This window comes from Macaca mulatta, chromosome 15 (assembly GCF_049350105.2).
Source record: "Macaca mulatta isolate MMU2019108-1 chromosome 15, T2T-MMU8v2.0, whole genome shotgun sequence".
In the NCBI taxonomy this organism is placed as follows: domain Eukaryota; kingdom Metazoa; phylum Chordata; class Mammalia; order Primates; family Cercopithecidae; genus Macaca; species Macaca mulatta.
In genome coordinates this window covers 79,772,499-79,788,434 of record NC_133420.1, presented here as the reverse complement: position 1 = coordinate 79,788,434, position 15,936 = coordinate 79,772,499, and the positions used below count along the sequence as shown (strand labels likewise).

General features: G+C 44.9%; 1 protein-coding gene and 1 long non-coding RNA gene across 4 annotated transcripts in view; both read left to right on the top strand.

Moving 5' to 3' along the window:
* The first annotated feature begins 1,324 nt into the window (after positions 1-1,324).
* Positions 1,325-4,881, top strand: LOC144334692 (uncharacterized). Its single transcript, XR_013404822.1, has 2 exons — positions 1,325-1,451; positions 2,295-4,881. It is a non-coding gene; the product is annotated as an uncharacterized LOC144334692 (long non-coding RNA).
* A 2,111-nt stretch (positions 4,882-6,992) lies between these two features.
* ACER2 (alkaline ceramidase 2) overlaps positions 6,993-15,936 on the top strand; it is a 46,152-nt gene continuing 37,208 nt past the window's right edge. For 2 of the 3 annotated variants that reach the window (XM_028835132.2, XM_015117626.3), the window contains exon 1: positions 10,034-10,217. In XM_028835132.2, the coding sequence (XP_028690965.1) occupies positions 10,110-10,217 (108 nt within the window). In that variant the 5' untranslated portion in view covers positions 10,034-10,109. Of the gene's footprint in view, positions 7,061-10,033; positions 10,218-15,936 lie in introns of those variants that run through there. The other variant, XM_028835133.2, reaches the window with a different exon arrangement.

Genomic DNA, 15,936 nt, shown 5'->3' with positions numbered 1-15,936 from the left:
ATTATGAAAATTTTAAAACAGGTACAGGTAGAGAGATTAGTTTAATGTGTTTACCACCCATTTTTCACAATTATCCATTTGAGGCCAATGTTGCTCCGTCTACACCCCCATAGTGACACTCTCCTCCTTTATTTCAAAGCAAATCCTAGATCATATACTTTATGGGTAAATATTTCAGTATGTGTCTCTAAACAACAACCTTCCTTTTTTGTGTCTTTTTGGCTTTGCTCAAGTTTATTATTGAGGTATAATTTACATGTTGCAAGTTGCCCTTTTTAGGCTAATTTTGAGGTTTTATAAGCTTATTCGGTCATAAAACCATCACAATCAGGATATAGAACAGTTCTGTCCCCTCCCCAAATTCCCCTATATCCCTTTGCAATGAATTCCGCCCAACCTCCATGCAACTACACATCTGTTTTCTGTTCCTATAGTTTTATATTTTTCAAAATGTCGTTAAAAACAGAACATCCTACAGTGTGTAGCCCTTTGAAATGTCACTTTAAAAAACAGAACCATCAAACTGTGATCACATCACCCCAATCAATAATTCTCTAATATCAGATATCACATTCCCACCACTGTCCTAAGAAGTATGTTTTCACAAACTGATTTAGGATCTACATAAGGTCTACACATTGCAATTGGTTGTTTTGTCTCTCAAGTCTCTTAATCTATAGGTTTTCTCTCCATCTTTTGTTTTGTTTAAGAAATTGGGCTGTCACAGTTTCTCATAATCTGGATTTTTATCAATTGTATCTGCATGTTGTCATTTCTTCTGTTCTCTATAGTCTTGCTACTGAAATGTGGTCCATGGATCAGCAGCATCTGCATCACCTGGGAGTTTGTTAGAAAAGCATAATCTTGGACCCCACTCAAGACCTATTGAATCAGAATCTGCATTTTTAAGATTCAACAAGATCTCTGACTGGGCGCGGTGGCTCACGCCTGTAATTCCAGCACTTTGGGAGGCTGAGGCGGGTTCATTTGAGTTCAGGAGTTTGAGACCAGCCTGGCCAACATGGTGAAACCCCGTCTCTACTAAAAATACAAAAATTAGTTGAGTGTGGTGCATGCCTGTAGTCCCAGCTACTCAGGAAGCTGAGGCAGGAGAATCCCTTGAACCTGGGGCACGGAGGTTGCAGTGAGCCAAGATCGTGCCATTGCACTCCAGCCTGGGCGACAGAACAAGAATCCGTCTCAAAACAAAAAAAAAAAAAAAAAAAAATCTCCACCTGATTCTGTCCCTGTAAAATGGCTCTGAGACCTAGTGTGTTGATCTGGTTTAGGTTGGTTTGTTTGTGGATTTTTTTTTTTTGGCAAGCCTATGGGTGGCATTGCACCCCTTATTTATCAGCCCTGCCCACCTGGTCCTTTCTAGGTCTCTCTGACTGCTCCTGCTCCTCGTCAGCCAGGACCTGTGTCTCCTCATAACTCAGGCCTCTGTAAATGTAAGTGTGTCCAAGGAGATACGTCCCACATACTCGCCCCAGACCTCCATTCTCTTTGTCTGCTATGGCTTTCAAGTATCTCATCTGTCCTCCTGATTAACAAATCTCTCTAATCGTGACCTGTCTATGGTATCTTAACTTGCCTTTTCAGTTGCCAAGAGAATATCTCTTCCCAGATATTCTTGTTGCTAATACTAATTCTCACTAGCCTGCGCCTTTAATTCAACAAGTCAAAACCTGAATCACTGCTTTCCCTTCTATTTTCCATTTTGGATTAGTAACTTATTTTCTGATCACTCAGCCTAGACTATTTGAAGCTGTCTTCTATTTTTTCCACTGTTTCATGTCTGATCTCTAATCAGTAGTTTAGTTTTATTAATTCTCCTGTATTTGTCAGCCCTCATTATGTTATGCTGGGGTAAGAGAACATCCGTCCAAATCTCAGTGGTTTGCAACGCAAAGTTTGTTTGTTTGTTTGTTTGTTTGAGATGGAGTCTCACTCTGTCACCCAGGCTGGAGTACAGTGACGCGATCTTGGCTCACTGCAAGCTCTGCCTCCCGGGTTCACGACATTCTCCTGCTTCAGACTCCAGAGTAGCTGAGACTACAGGTGCCCGCCACCATGCCTGGCTAATTTTTTCTATTTTTAGTAGAGACGGGTTTTCACCGTGTTAGCCAGGATGGTCTCGATCTCCTGACCTTGTGATCCGCCCACCTTGGCCTCCCAAAGTGCTGGGATTATAGGCGTGAGCCACCACACCTGGCCAACAACACTGTTTTATTTTTTCTTCAAGTTATATGTTGGCTGTAGGTTGACTGAAGCTCTGGTCTTTTTCATTCCAGGATCTAGGCTGAAGAGAAGCTCCAATTTGGGATACAGCAGAGGGAACAAAAAGGAATGGTAAAACTAGGAATAGCTTTCAAAGTTCAGTCATTGTGTAAATCAGTTCCATGGCTGATATGGTTTGGCTGTCTCCTCACCCTAATCTCATCTTGAATTCCCATGTGTTGTGGGAGGGACCTAGTGGGAGGTAATTGAATCATCAGGACAGGTCTTTTCCATGCTGCTGTTGTGATAGTAAGTCTCATGAGATCTGATGGTTATTATAAGTTGGAGTTTTCCTGCACAAGCTCCCTTTTTTGCCTGCTGCCATCCACGTAAGACATGACTTGCTGCTCCTTGCCTTCTGTCATGATTGTGAGGCCTCACCAGCCATGTGGAACTGTGGGTCCAATAAACCTTTTTCTTTTGTAAATTGCCCAGTCTCAGGTATGTCTTTATCAGCAGCATGAAAATGGACCAATACAATGATCATAGCAAATGACAAAGCCAAGTCTCATATTCATGGACTGAGAAAGTATGTTCAAATATTTGGAATCAATAGTATAATCTATCACAATTGCCATTTTGTATTTCAATTGCATCTTTTATTTTGATTCTGTTTACCCCTGCCTTAAACTTCACTTCTCTCAGCTTCCTCATGGAAGCCTTCTCTGATGCCCTGAGACTAGGCCACATCTACTGCTATTAGCTGTTGTGGAATTTATACTTCTCCTTCGTGACACTTGTGAGACAACTGTAATTATTTATGAACTTATTTAATTTCTGACAGCCCCTAGACCGAAAGCTCTGTGAGGGCAGAGACGGTGTCTGTTTTGCTTACTGTTTAACCCTTGGCACCTAGAAAAGTGTCTGGCATAGTGCAGCATGTAAAGGAATGAATGATTGCCTTAGTCATGCCCATATCATCCTTTACCTGGTTTACTGAAAGACCTTACCAGTAGTTTTGGAAATCTAATTTATTTTTCTGCCATCAGGATTTTCTTTCTTAAAGACTTACTCTTGGCCAGGTGTGGTGGCTCACAGATGTAATCTCAGAACTTTGGGAGGCTGAGGCAGGCAGATCATTTTAGGTCGGGAGTTTGAGACTAGCCTGGCCAACATGGTGGAACCTCATCTCTACTAAAAGTACAAAAATTAGCTGGGTGTGGTGGTGTGCACCTGTAATCCCAGCTACCTGGGAGGCTGAGGGGGAGGATCACTTGAACCTAGGAGGTGGAGGTTGCAGTGAGGCAAGATAGTGCCACTTGACTCCAGCCTGGGTGACAGTGAGAATCCATCTCAAAAACAAAACAAAACAAAAAGACTTACTCTTCATATCATTTATTGGTTTTCTAGGTCAGGTTGTGCTTCTGAAGTTTCCTGAACGTGTATGCTTTCTCAGACCTCTATCCATTTGTATGGGCTGTTCCTTCTGTAGGATTCCATTTCTCCCCCCAGTGCTCTGCCTGGTAAAATCCTTTTCATCTTATAAAGCTCAGTTCTGAGGCTACCTCCTCTGTGAAACCTCCCATGGCTCTCATTGCAGACTTGGGCCCTGCCCTTCTGCTTGCACATGTGTACCTCTGTTTTAGCAATTATCATGTTTCATTCTAAACCCAACATTCTGGTTTTCCAGTGCAGATTAGAAAAAGGGGACTGTTGTGGGAGGTCAGGGACCCTGAACGGAGGGACCAGCTGGAGCTTTGGCAGAAGAAACATAAATTGTGAAGATTTCATGGACATTTATCACTTCCCTAATAATACTCTTATAATTTCTTATGCCTGTCTTACTTTAATCTCTTAATCCCATTATCTCCATAAGCTGAGGATGTACATCACCTCGGGACCCTGTGATAATTGTGTTAACTGTACAAATTGATTATAAAATGTGTGTTTGAACAATATGAAATCAGTGCACCTTGAAAATGAACAGAATAACAGCGATTTTAGGGAACAAGGGAAGACAACCATAAAGTCTGATTCCCTGTGGGGTCAGGCAGAAAGAGCCACATTTTTCTTCTTACAGAGAGCCTATAAATGGACATGCAAGTAGGAGAGATATAGCTAAATTCTTTTCCTAGCAAGGAATATTAAGACCCTAGGAAAAGAATTGCATTCCTTGGGGGAGTTGTATACGGCCGCTCTGGGAGTGTCTGTCTGATGCAGTTATGATAAGGACTGAAATACACCCTGGTCACCTGCAGTACCTTCAGGCTTATTAGGGTGGGGAAAAAACCGCTCCCTGGTAAATTTGAGGTCAGACCAGTTCTCTGCTCTCAAACCCTGTTTTCTGTTGTTTAAGATGTTTATCAAGACAATACGTGCACAGCTGAACATAGACCCTTATCAGGAGTTTTTGATTTTGCCCTTTGCCTTGTGATCTTTGCTTTGCCCTTTGCATTGTGATCTTTATTGGCCTCAGAAGCGTGTGATCTTTGTTCTCCTTTTTGCGCTTTGAAGCATATGAGCCTTGTGACCTACTCCCTGCTTGTACACCCCCTCCCCTTTTGAAATCCTTAATAAAACTTGCTGGTTTTGCGGCTCAGGTGGCATCACGGGCCTACTGATATGTGATGTCACCCCCAGCGGCCCAGCTGTAAAATTCCACTCTTTGTACTCGTTCTCTTTATTTCTCAGACCAGCTGACACTTAGGGAAAAAAGAAAGAACCTACGTTGAAATACTGGGGGCCGGTTCCCCCGATAGGAGAGAGGTTAACATTGTGGTTTTCCAGTGCAGATTAGAAAAAGGAGAGAGGGAACAGCAGAGTGGTGCAGTGGAAGCGTGCTGGACCCATAAGGCAGAGGTTGATGGATGGAAACCATCCTCTGCTAGCTTTGTGATCTTGGCTGGGTGTGGCAGCTCACATCTGTAATCCCAGCATTTTGGGAGGCCAAGGTAGGAGGATCACTTGAGACCAGCCTGAGCAACATAGCAAGACACGTCTCCATAAAAAGGAAAACGAAAACAAACACACACACACACACAAGAGTGGCATTTCTAAATAGAGGCCTACTGACAACAGCAGAATTTACCACTGATGGCCTGTCAGTAAAGGAGCGGCACCTGTCCCAGTTAACACAAGCACCTTCTGCAGTGGCTGCAGCAGTGTTTCTCTAGTGAGGACTTGGTTCCTACAACTCTCATCTACAAGTCTGAGCCTGAAAACTGCCTCAGATTTTAGCAAAACAAGCACAGTCTTGCTGGCTTCTTCTGTTTTCCTCTGAGCTGAAGGGGTCCCGGGCAGACTCAGAGCCCCTGGTTTCCTCATCATGAGCCTGAGCGTGAGTCAGAATCACCTGAGGGCTTGTGAAGCCAGAGGTTGCTGGGCTCCATCCAGAGTTTCTGATCCAATAGATCTAGGGTGGGGACTGGAACTCGCATTTATAAAAGATTCCCAGGGGATGTTGCTGCTGCTGGGCTGGCCTTAACCACTGGCCTAACAATGGGCCACAAGCAGGACCACAGTGAAAAACTCCAGTCAAACAGGAAGATACATACAATTTCATCCTTGATCAGGCACTTCTTGCTTCATTTACACAGGTGCCTGCATTTTTTACCCCAGGGAAGACTTTGTGACTTGATAATTTCCACTTGTGGAACCAGTTGAACTGGATATTTATTATCAGATATTTACTTATACCAAATAAACATTGTTATACACTATGTAAAAATAGAAGGTGCTGGCATTCTGAATTCCTTGCAAGGGCTGTTCCTTCAAACCTGCTCCCTTATGGATCTGTATCACTGAGTCATGTAGGCCAAAAGCATTGTAAGCCAAATCGTTGGAACTCAGGAGTTCTGTTCCTTGCTGTCACTGCATCCTTCCCTCAACAAACTTAGTTTACAGTAGACATCAGAATTTTGTATTCAACTACTAGCAGTAGTTTCTAAGCCATCATGCAATTAATATAAATCAATTTTAAAATTTATAACCTCCTGATAGGCCCTCTTGTTAAATTACTAATATTGTATTTATTTTAAAAATGTTGGCTGGATGCAGTGGCTCACTCCTATAATCCTAACATTTTGGAAGGCTCAAGGGATCACTTGAACCTGGGAGTTCGAGACCAGCCTGGGCAACATTATGAAACCTTGTCTCTACAAAACATACAAAATTTAGCTGGGCATTGTGGTGCACCCCTGTGATCCTAGCTACTCATGAGGCTGAGGTGGGAGGATCGCTTGAGTCCTGGGGGTGGGGGTCAAGGTTGCAGTGAGCTGAAATTGCACCATTGCACTCCAACCTGGGTAACAGAGGGATACCTTGCCTAAAAAAAAAAAAAAAAAAAAAAAATGTTAACAAGGGAGAGAGCTATGAAAACAAAATTTTAGAGACAGTGTGGCTCAAGTACGGTCTCTGTGCAGTTGTAATTAGAAGGAACCAAGGTGGCTGACTGATTTTGAACTACAATTGTCACTGACAATAAGAGTTACTGTGGAGGATGAAAAACTCCCACCATTCCCTCAGCAAGACTTGGAAAGAAGGATGAATGACATTCAGCAAATTTAATATTTCACTGGTGCTAAAACTCACATTGTTTTGCATTGTTAAATCTCTGAAATCCTGATGCATTTTACCATGGATGGCATTTTATGATTATGGTTGGCTAGGTCATGGTTGTGATGTGGTGTCACTGCCTGCACATGTACAAACTTGGTGGTTATTCCTGGTGGGATGACTTGTCAACTGTAATCTCCATGTTTCTCTCAACAGATTATATAAGGACCATCTGGAAAAGAAACATGCTCCCTGTTGTCTGGAAACCTTCCATTGACACCTTCAGGTAAGATCAGGAGAGTCCCAGCATCAAAATTTGTAAAACAGGTGTCAGTAGTTTGCAAGAAAACAGTAGTGAAATAGTTTTAAGAAATGCTGCATTATTAGCACATAGTAATTAAGGACACATAGGACATTTCTGTATGAATGACACAGACTCCAATGACTATAAGCTCAAAAATGACTCAGAAGAATAATAGAGATTCTGAATGTAAAGAAATTACAGGAATTCTTCAATGAATTTATTTTTGCTTATACCTTCCTTCTTATGTATGCACAAGAGATGTATGATAACAATGTAGGTCTAAGTCTGTGCTTGTTCACTAAAAATTCTAAACAATGAAAAAGTATTACAAATAGTTTAATTGGGAATATTTCCTTTTTTTTTTTGAGATGGAGTCTTGCTCTGTTGCCCAAGCTGAGTGCAGTGGCGTGATCTTGGCTCACTGCAACCTCTGCCCCCTGGGTTCAAGTGATTCTTCTGCCTCAGCCTCCTGTGTAGCTGGAGGCACCCACCATTATGCCCTACTAATTTTTGTATTTTTATTAGAGACGGGGTTTTGCCAAGTTCGCCAGGCTGGTCCCGAACTCCAGACCTCAGGTGATCTGCCTGCTTTGGCCTCCCAAAGTGCTGGGATTACAGGCATGAGCCACTGCACCCGGCCAGGAATATCTTTCTTTTTAACAGCAACTTTCAATCTTTTTAGTCTGAGGACTCCTTTACACTCTTAAAAAATATTGAGAACACTGGAGAACTTGTGGTTTATATGGTAATATCAATAGTGACCATATTAGAGATTTAAACAGACTTTTAATACCAAAGAATCACAAGCACATGTTCCATTAGCTGTCAGAGAGGTAATGACATCACACATCATGTATCCTCTGGGAAACTCCAGTGTACACTGGTAAGAGAATGAATATGAAAAGAAAGGGAGGAACCACACTTTGAGAATCCCTGGCATATAAAATAATGGTTTTTTAAAAAATACTATTATATTTTGATGAATATGGATATATTTCCAAGTAAACTGTTGTTGGAAGAAGTAAAATACTGACTACATAGAAAATTCTATTGCTGAACAGTTGGTGTAGCATTTTGAGACACAGAAATTAACTGATGTATCTTTCTTCTGTGGCTGTGGGAAACATCCACCCCCAACCGCCCTTTTTTTTTTTTTTTTTTGACACGGAGTCTCCCTCTGTCTCCCAGGCTAGAGTGCAGTGGCGCTATCTCCCGGGTTTCCGCCATTCTCCTGCTTCAGCCTCCCAAGTAGCTGGGACTACAGGCGCCCACCACTATGCCCGGCTAATTTGTTGTATTTTTTAGTAGAGACGGGGTTTCACCTTGTTAGCCAGGATGGTCTCGATCTCCTGACCTCGTGATCCGCCCGTCTCAGCCTCCCAAAGTACTGGGATCACAGGCGTGAGCCACTGCGCCCGGCCCCCAACCGCCCTTCTTAGGTGGCCAGCTCACACGGGGTATCCTGTAGGTCTGAGTAAATCGACCCTAAGGGAAGGTAAGAGTGTATCTTCTACTTGGGCTCCCGAGGGCAGTGGAATTGCCTGTAAAGCAGGAGGAAGGGATAGAAGTTGGGACAAAGATGAAAGGAAGAGTGTGGTTTGGCCCCTGGGGGGCAAACCTGGATTTTCTAGAGACTAGGAGAGGCGGCGGGGCTTGCAGTTTCTGTCAGTGATGGAGATCTCTGGGGACTTGTACATGGCTCTGTGGGTACCGGTGGGCAGACAAACACTTGGTGCATAGGACACTGAAGCACCACCCAGGGTCCTGCTGGACACTCAGGCCCAGAGAGAGGGCAGACCCTGGGGAGCTACTGGCTTTAGGGTACCCTGCAGTCCGAGCAAGACGTCCTAATGACAGTCACCAATGGGCTGCTGCCCGGGGCCTCTTCTGCCCCTGTCCTGACCTAGAATCCTACAACCTTTCAAGGAAGGAGAACGGGAGCCACCACATACACACAGAGGGTGGCTTTCCTCCAGGGATCCTGGGAACCAGATTGACTTTCATTTAGAAACCGCAGAACAGTTACAGAAGCAAAAGAAATTAGTTATGACTGGATCTGAGGACATCTTGCCTGAATTGAATTTCCCAGCTCTGTCACTTGCTAATAGAAGTCCCTCACAGGGTCTCCGCTGGGCACACTAAATGAGTGATACATGGAAACTCTTCAGATAGCCCCTGGCATATGTATGTTATCTATCACCTCTTGAACCTCGATATCTTGGAGATGTCATAGGTGCCACACTACATCCTCTGCGGTTTGGGATGGCTGACGTTTGACCCTTTGCCTAAGTCCCCATATCGAAGGCTAGATTAAGCCCTAACGCTGGAGCCAAGGGGAGGGAGGGCAGGAACGTACTCTAAATAGAAGTGCTCCCCCAGGGAGTGGGCCACCCAGCCTGCTCCAGCAGCCAGGAAGGTCTTCCTGCCACAGTGACTGCAGCGAGTGGCGTCCGGCCTCGGAGGGACTGAGGGCACTTCTCTGGTGTGAGCATTGGCGTCCAACGCCCGGCGCAGCAAAATTGCTGCAAACTCTCCCTGAGTCCAGAGAGGTCCAGGTCCTCCTGGGTTTCTTTTTATTTTAAATTTTTTGCCAGGGAGAGTTCTGGCGCTCCTTCAATCCGGGGGCGCCTGCGAGTCTGAGCCAGGAGATGGGCGTGGGCAGGCGTGGGTAGCACCATCGAGTCCCTGGCCACCTGCCGGGTGCTGGGTAGTCTGGAAGCGTCTGGAGCCCGGACCCCGCCTCCCGGTGCCCCACCCTGGACCCCTCCTTCCACGCGGGTCCCGCCCCACAGTGGGCGTGGCCTCCCAGGGGGCGGGGCCGGGGAGGGCCTGCGAACGAGTCACGTCCCAGAGGCTAGGCAAGGCGAGGCGGGGCGGAGCGCTGGAGGCCGGCTGGGAGGCGCACATCCGGCGGCTGCCCGGTACTTCATAAAGCCGCTGTCGCCGCGGGCTGTCGCCGCGGTTTGCCTCTGCAGCAGCGCTGGGCTCTTCTCGGCTGCGGGAGCAGCTGCTCCAATGCTCCAGGGTGGCCATGGGCGCCCCGCACTGGTGGGACCAGTTGCAGGCTGGCAGCTCGGAGGTGGACTGGTGCGAGGACAACTACACCATCGTGCCTGCTATCGCCGAGTTCTACAACACGGTGCGGGGCGCGGGAGAGGGGAAGGCAGGCTGGCCGGCGGGAGGGGGCTGTCCCCGCGCCGCAGCGTCTGGAAGCTGGACGTGGGTTCCTGCGCGTATCTGGGGGCATTCTCTCCAGGGGCTGAGTCAGTCCACACCCCCTCCTCGGCACGCTCCTTCCAGTTCTCCATCTGTCCTCCTCTCCTGTCCCCATTCCCGACAGCTGGGCTCCTCTTCCTCCTCCTGTCATTTTTTGTGTTGTGTGTGTGATGGTCCTATTGTCTTGTTTGGCCCTCACGCGTCCAGAACCAGGGGCTATGTGAGCCCATTCTCCTTGTTTGGGTCAGTTGGGGGCGGTGAACCTGCCGGGACAAGTCTCTTCCTCCCCTGGGATCTCTGTGGCGTGACGCACTTGGGTCGCATTGTGCGTTTTTGCCCTGAATACCTGCTCTCGGAGTGCTGGGAAGAGCACGCCCCCGGCAGGTCCCCGCGGCTGGGGTCACTCCCACCAGGCAGACTTGCCCCAACCCCAAGAACATGCCTATAATGGTCGAGTTATTTTTGGTCAGAACCAAGTTAATTACTACTCGTTCTTTTTTTCTTGCCGTTGGTGTCCTGTCTTGCGCAAGCCGCTAATTCAACTCCCCCAGGACTGTGCTTTCTCCAGTTCTGAAGTCTGAGGGGTGAAAGGAAAGTTTGGGAGTGATAATGTGCGGGTTTTGGACTTGTCTAGGTCCCTAGATAAGGGTGAGCAGAAACTTCCCCATTACAGAATCCTGGGTGTTTTTAGTTCTTGTGGTAGGGAAGGGTTGCAGCTGGGAGAGGAAATGCCTCTTATTTGTGTATTTCCATGGCTTAGAATCCTGGTACAGAATGTGAGACTTTGCGTGGTCATTTCTGTGGCTTATCTTTTCACCGCCCAAACAAGGAAAACAGGAACTCCTGGTTTGGGTCACTGTGAATTTGAGGTTGTTGTTTAGGACTTTTCCTTCTGGATTTGCTAGAGAGAATGTCTTTGGCAGGAGTCAGGTGTTTACTGCCTGCAGGAATCTCAGATGATCTAGTCCCTGCCCTTTTATTCATCTGATGAGAAAACTGGGCTGTTGTGGAGGGAGCTGTCATGCTCACATTTCTGGCATGGCTGGGGCCACAATCCAGAAGTCTGGCCTCTCTCTTCCCTCAGTGCTGAAATCCATGCTGGCTTCCATACAAACACTCCTGCTTTTTTTTTTTTATGATTAGGTTACTTCCTTAAGAAAACCTAAGGCTGGGCATTGTGGCTCATGCCTGTATTCCTAGCACTTTGGGAGGCCAAGGCACTTGGGTGGATCGCTTGAATCCAGGAGTTCGAGACCAACCTGGGCAACATGGCGAAACCTCATCTCTACAAAAAAATACAAAAATTAGCTGGACATGTGGCACGCACCTGTTGTCCCAGTTACTTGGGAATCTGAGGTGGGAGGATCACCTGAGGCTGGGAGTTGAAGGCTGCAGTGAACCGAGATTGCGCCACTCCACTCTAGCCTGGGCAACAGGGTCTCAAAGAAAACCTGGCCCTCTGCTTTCTACAGCGACTATGAAAGACAGTGAGTGGAAGTGGCCATGACTTATCTATTGCATAACCTCTCAGAGCATGCTGTCAGGGGTAAATAGCTGCACACAGAGGATGGGCTGGAGTAGTTCTGGGTACTTTCAATAAGGAGAAACACCAGTGGTAACACAAGTTGTCCTTTTGTAAATAACGAATATAGTGAAAGAGTAAGGATTTCACCAGAGTTCAAGAAGAAAAGACAGCTTGATGACAGGTTCTCACACACTTAGCAAGGTTATTATATGTGGCGTCTGGGGTCTACAGAGAGGGAGGGTCAAGCTTGGTTATTTTGGCCAAAAAAGCTAGTGTATTGCTTCTCTGAGTCTGTCTTGAAAGTCGTAGGGCTGGATGAAAGGGAAAGTTTGTCTTCACTTTTAATCTAGTCCCATTGGAGCTATTACTCTACGTAGTGAGTGCTAAAGTCGTTTTCAGAAATGAACGGTTGATCCTCAACTGCAGTGTCTGGCTGATTAGCCCAGCTGGCCCATCTGACAAACTTTATTCCTTGGAATACTCATAAACCACAAAAATCGCCTTGGCAGAGAGCGTAAGGTGTCAGATAATAAGGTCATTGCCTAGCTTTGTTGAGTGTAGGTCCAAAGAATTTAGCAAAAAATGTTTCTTCCCCTCTGTTCCTATTTAAAAAAAATTTTTTTTGAGACAGTCTTGCTCTGTTCCAGACTTGAGTGCCGTGGTGCAATCTTGGCTCACTGCAACGCCTCCCAGGTTCAAGCAATCCTCCCAAAGTGCTGGGATTACAGGCGTGAGTCACCATGCCTGGCCTTCTTCCCCTGTGTTCTTACGTACTACTTATATTTTGATGCTTATCACAGGACATTCCCATGCTTATCTTACTCCTGTGTTGAGAAAGACAGTGAACTGTTATGTGGTGATAAATATCCTCTTAAATCCTCATAATAAGGCAACAGGTCTAATTACCCAGTTTATAGGAAACTAATAATCATTACCAGTTTTGAGAAAAAGTTGGAGGAATTGACAATGTTAAATCAGGAGAAGACTGGGAGAGGGATCTAGAACCTTCTTAATGGGTCTTAGGGGTAGCACATCACTACTACACCTTCAGATACTACTATCTACCATTACTTATTTGCTATGTGTTGAAGCTCTGCTGGGTACTCTATACTCACCCTAGACAATGGGTGCTATTTATTATATCCATTTGTTAAAGGTGGAAATTGGGGCCTAGAGAGTTTATGTAACTTGCTGTCGTCAAAAGCTTAGCACAGCTGAACTCAGAACTTGATCCATTTGACTCTACCAAGAGAGTTATCTTGAAGCTATAAGTGCCACTGTAACTAACTTAGATTTATCTATTTGGCATAGAATAGATATTTATTATTTAGTCATTGCATAACTTAAAACTCCTGTCTTGGGACCATTTTAGCTCTAGGATAAAACTCATAGTTTTTGATAGGAAAGAAGTTTATTTAAAGTAGTTTTTAAAATTACTGTTTATTGTAAAAGTAATATGATCATGGTAAAAAATTTAGAGTATGTAAGTTGTAGCCTGAAAAATAACCTTCTGTATCTTTCTAGATATTTTCTAGGCATGTAAAAAGCACATGTATCTGTGTGTGCATATAAAATACACAGGTATAAGGCCGGGGGCAGTGACCCACGCCTGTAATCTCAGCACTTTGGGAGGCCAAGGCAGGCAGATCATTTGAGGTCAGGAGTTTGAGACCAACCTGGCCAACATGGTGCAACCTCATCTCTACTAAAAATACAAACAAATTAGCTGGTTGTGGTGGTACGTGACTGTAATCCCAGCTACTCAGAAGGCTGAGGCAGAAGAATTGCTTGAACCTGGGAGGTGGAGGCTGCAGTGAGCTGAGATCGCACCACTGCACACTCCAGCCTGGGTGACAGAGCAAGACTCTGTCTCAAAACAAACAAACAAACAAAAAACCCAACAACAACAACAACAAAAGCATGTATAGCAAAATCACGAATACTTGAAGTTTTTTTCCAACCCATTTGAGAGCGTACTGTGTAAACTCTTATGTACCTTGTGTTTTTCACTTAATATGTCTTGGAGATATTTCCATATCAGCTCATATAGTGCTCTCTTCCTGTTTATAATGGTTATACAGTACTCCCTTTAATGGATTGATCATAATTTATTTATCTAATCAATCCTTATTGATGGACATTTCATATAGTTTCTGTTTTATTGTTTTCATTTTGGTTTTTGAACAGTGATTCAGTGAATATCCTCATTCATGCATCTGGATGTACTTTTGCAAGTACTAATCTTAGATGGGGATTGCTGTGTCAAGGAGGATATTCGCTTTAAATGCTGATAATTAGTGTGAAATGGCACACTAAAGAGAGTGCACTGATTTCCACTGACAATGTTTGGGCATACAAAACATTTTGCTTTGGCCTATGCAAATCTCTATTGCCTCAAATGTTATCATCCTTTGCTTCAGCCAAGCCTAATATCTCTTCCATGAACATGTAATTTCCTTTCACAGCCTTTTATTTGTGCACATTTTGTACTATTTCTTCTAAATACAAATTTTATTGAATTGAGTTCCTTTTTATGTTTTAAGATTTAAGACCCCCTGGCTGGGTATGGTGGCTCACGCCTGTAATCCCAGCTCTTTGGGAGGCTGAGGTGGGAGGATCACTTGAGGTCAGGAGTTTGAGGCCAGCCTGGCCAACATGGCAAAACCCCATCTCTACCAAAAATACAAAAAACTAGTCAAGTGTGGTACGTACCTATAGTCCCAGCTACTCGGGAGGCTGAGGCAGGAGAATTGCTTGAACCTGGGAGGTGGAGGTTGCAGTGAGCCGAGATCAGGCCACTGCACTCCAGTCTGGGTGAGAGAGCAAGATTCCATCTTAAGAAAAAAAAAGAAAAAAGATTTAAGGCCCCAGTCACATAGACCTAGCCACTTTGGAGAAAAGCTGGGTCTGCCTTTTACCCACTGAGCTTGGCCTTTGGGGACTCTGTTGCTCAGCAGGGACTTGAGGACAGAAGGAAGTCAACTGATGGCTGAAAATAATCTTGAAGCAAAATACATGCATAAAATCAGTTCATGATCTGTCACTTTCTGCTCTGTCCCCAGTCATCAAGATAAATAGACCTCTCATTTTATGCCAAGTCCTACATCCCACTCTCTTTAGGCTGAATCTATTGGTCGATCTATCAGTCTGAGCATTTACTGGGCAACAACTGTGTGCTTATTACAGAGACCAGCTCTGTAAATAGTCATCTGGGTGGTGAGGGCTATGATAGAGGTGTGTACAAGCCGCTGAGGGTGTTATTAGTAGTGTGCATGGGATTGATGTACTGTGAGGATAGAGTGGTGGTTTTTGCAACAAGGCTACTGAATAGAGTGACCAAACCCATCCTGGGTTTTTGCCTGAGACTTTTCTGATTTTAAAACTGAACGTCCCATGCCTTGGGAAGCCCCCTCAGTCCCAGGCAAACCACGACAGTTGGTCGTCCCAGGAACAGAAGTAAAACAATGGAATGGGTAGGTAGGAATCAGCACACAATAAAGACGGACAGGCAATCCAATCAGCCAGGGTAAAAGTCCTCAGCCGTTTATGAACCTGTTGTCCAGAATATGTGCAGCCTGTTGTTTTGTCTTTATTTACCCTCTCTCTGGAAAGTGCACATTCAGATGCATCAGGATGAGACTGCAGTATGTTCATGAGATTATTTTGTTATTTGTTATTTTTTGTTGTTGTTGTTATTTTTTTTATTTGTTATTTTTCCACATAACATTTGCAAATGTTATGTGGAAATTCATAGAATGAAGAACTTTCTAAGGAAATAATACATTTTAAAAATCGTGGACTAGGCGCAGTAGCTCACACCTCTAATCCTAGTTCTTTGGTAGGCTGAGGCTGGCAGATCACTTGAGCTCAGGCTGAGGCTGGCAGATCACTTGACCAGCCTGAGCCACATGGCAAAACCCTACCCTGTCTCTACAAAAAATGTGAAAATTAGCTGGACATGATGGCACATGCCTGTGGTCCCAGCTACTCAGGAGGCTGAGCTCAAGGCTGCAGTGAGCTGTGAGCATGCTATGCATGCTATAATCTAACAATAGGCTTTAAAATATACCCCTTGAGTGAACTGTTCTACAATTTCAGTGACCAATACAATTTTGAG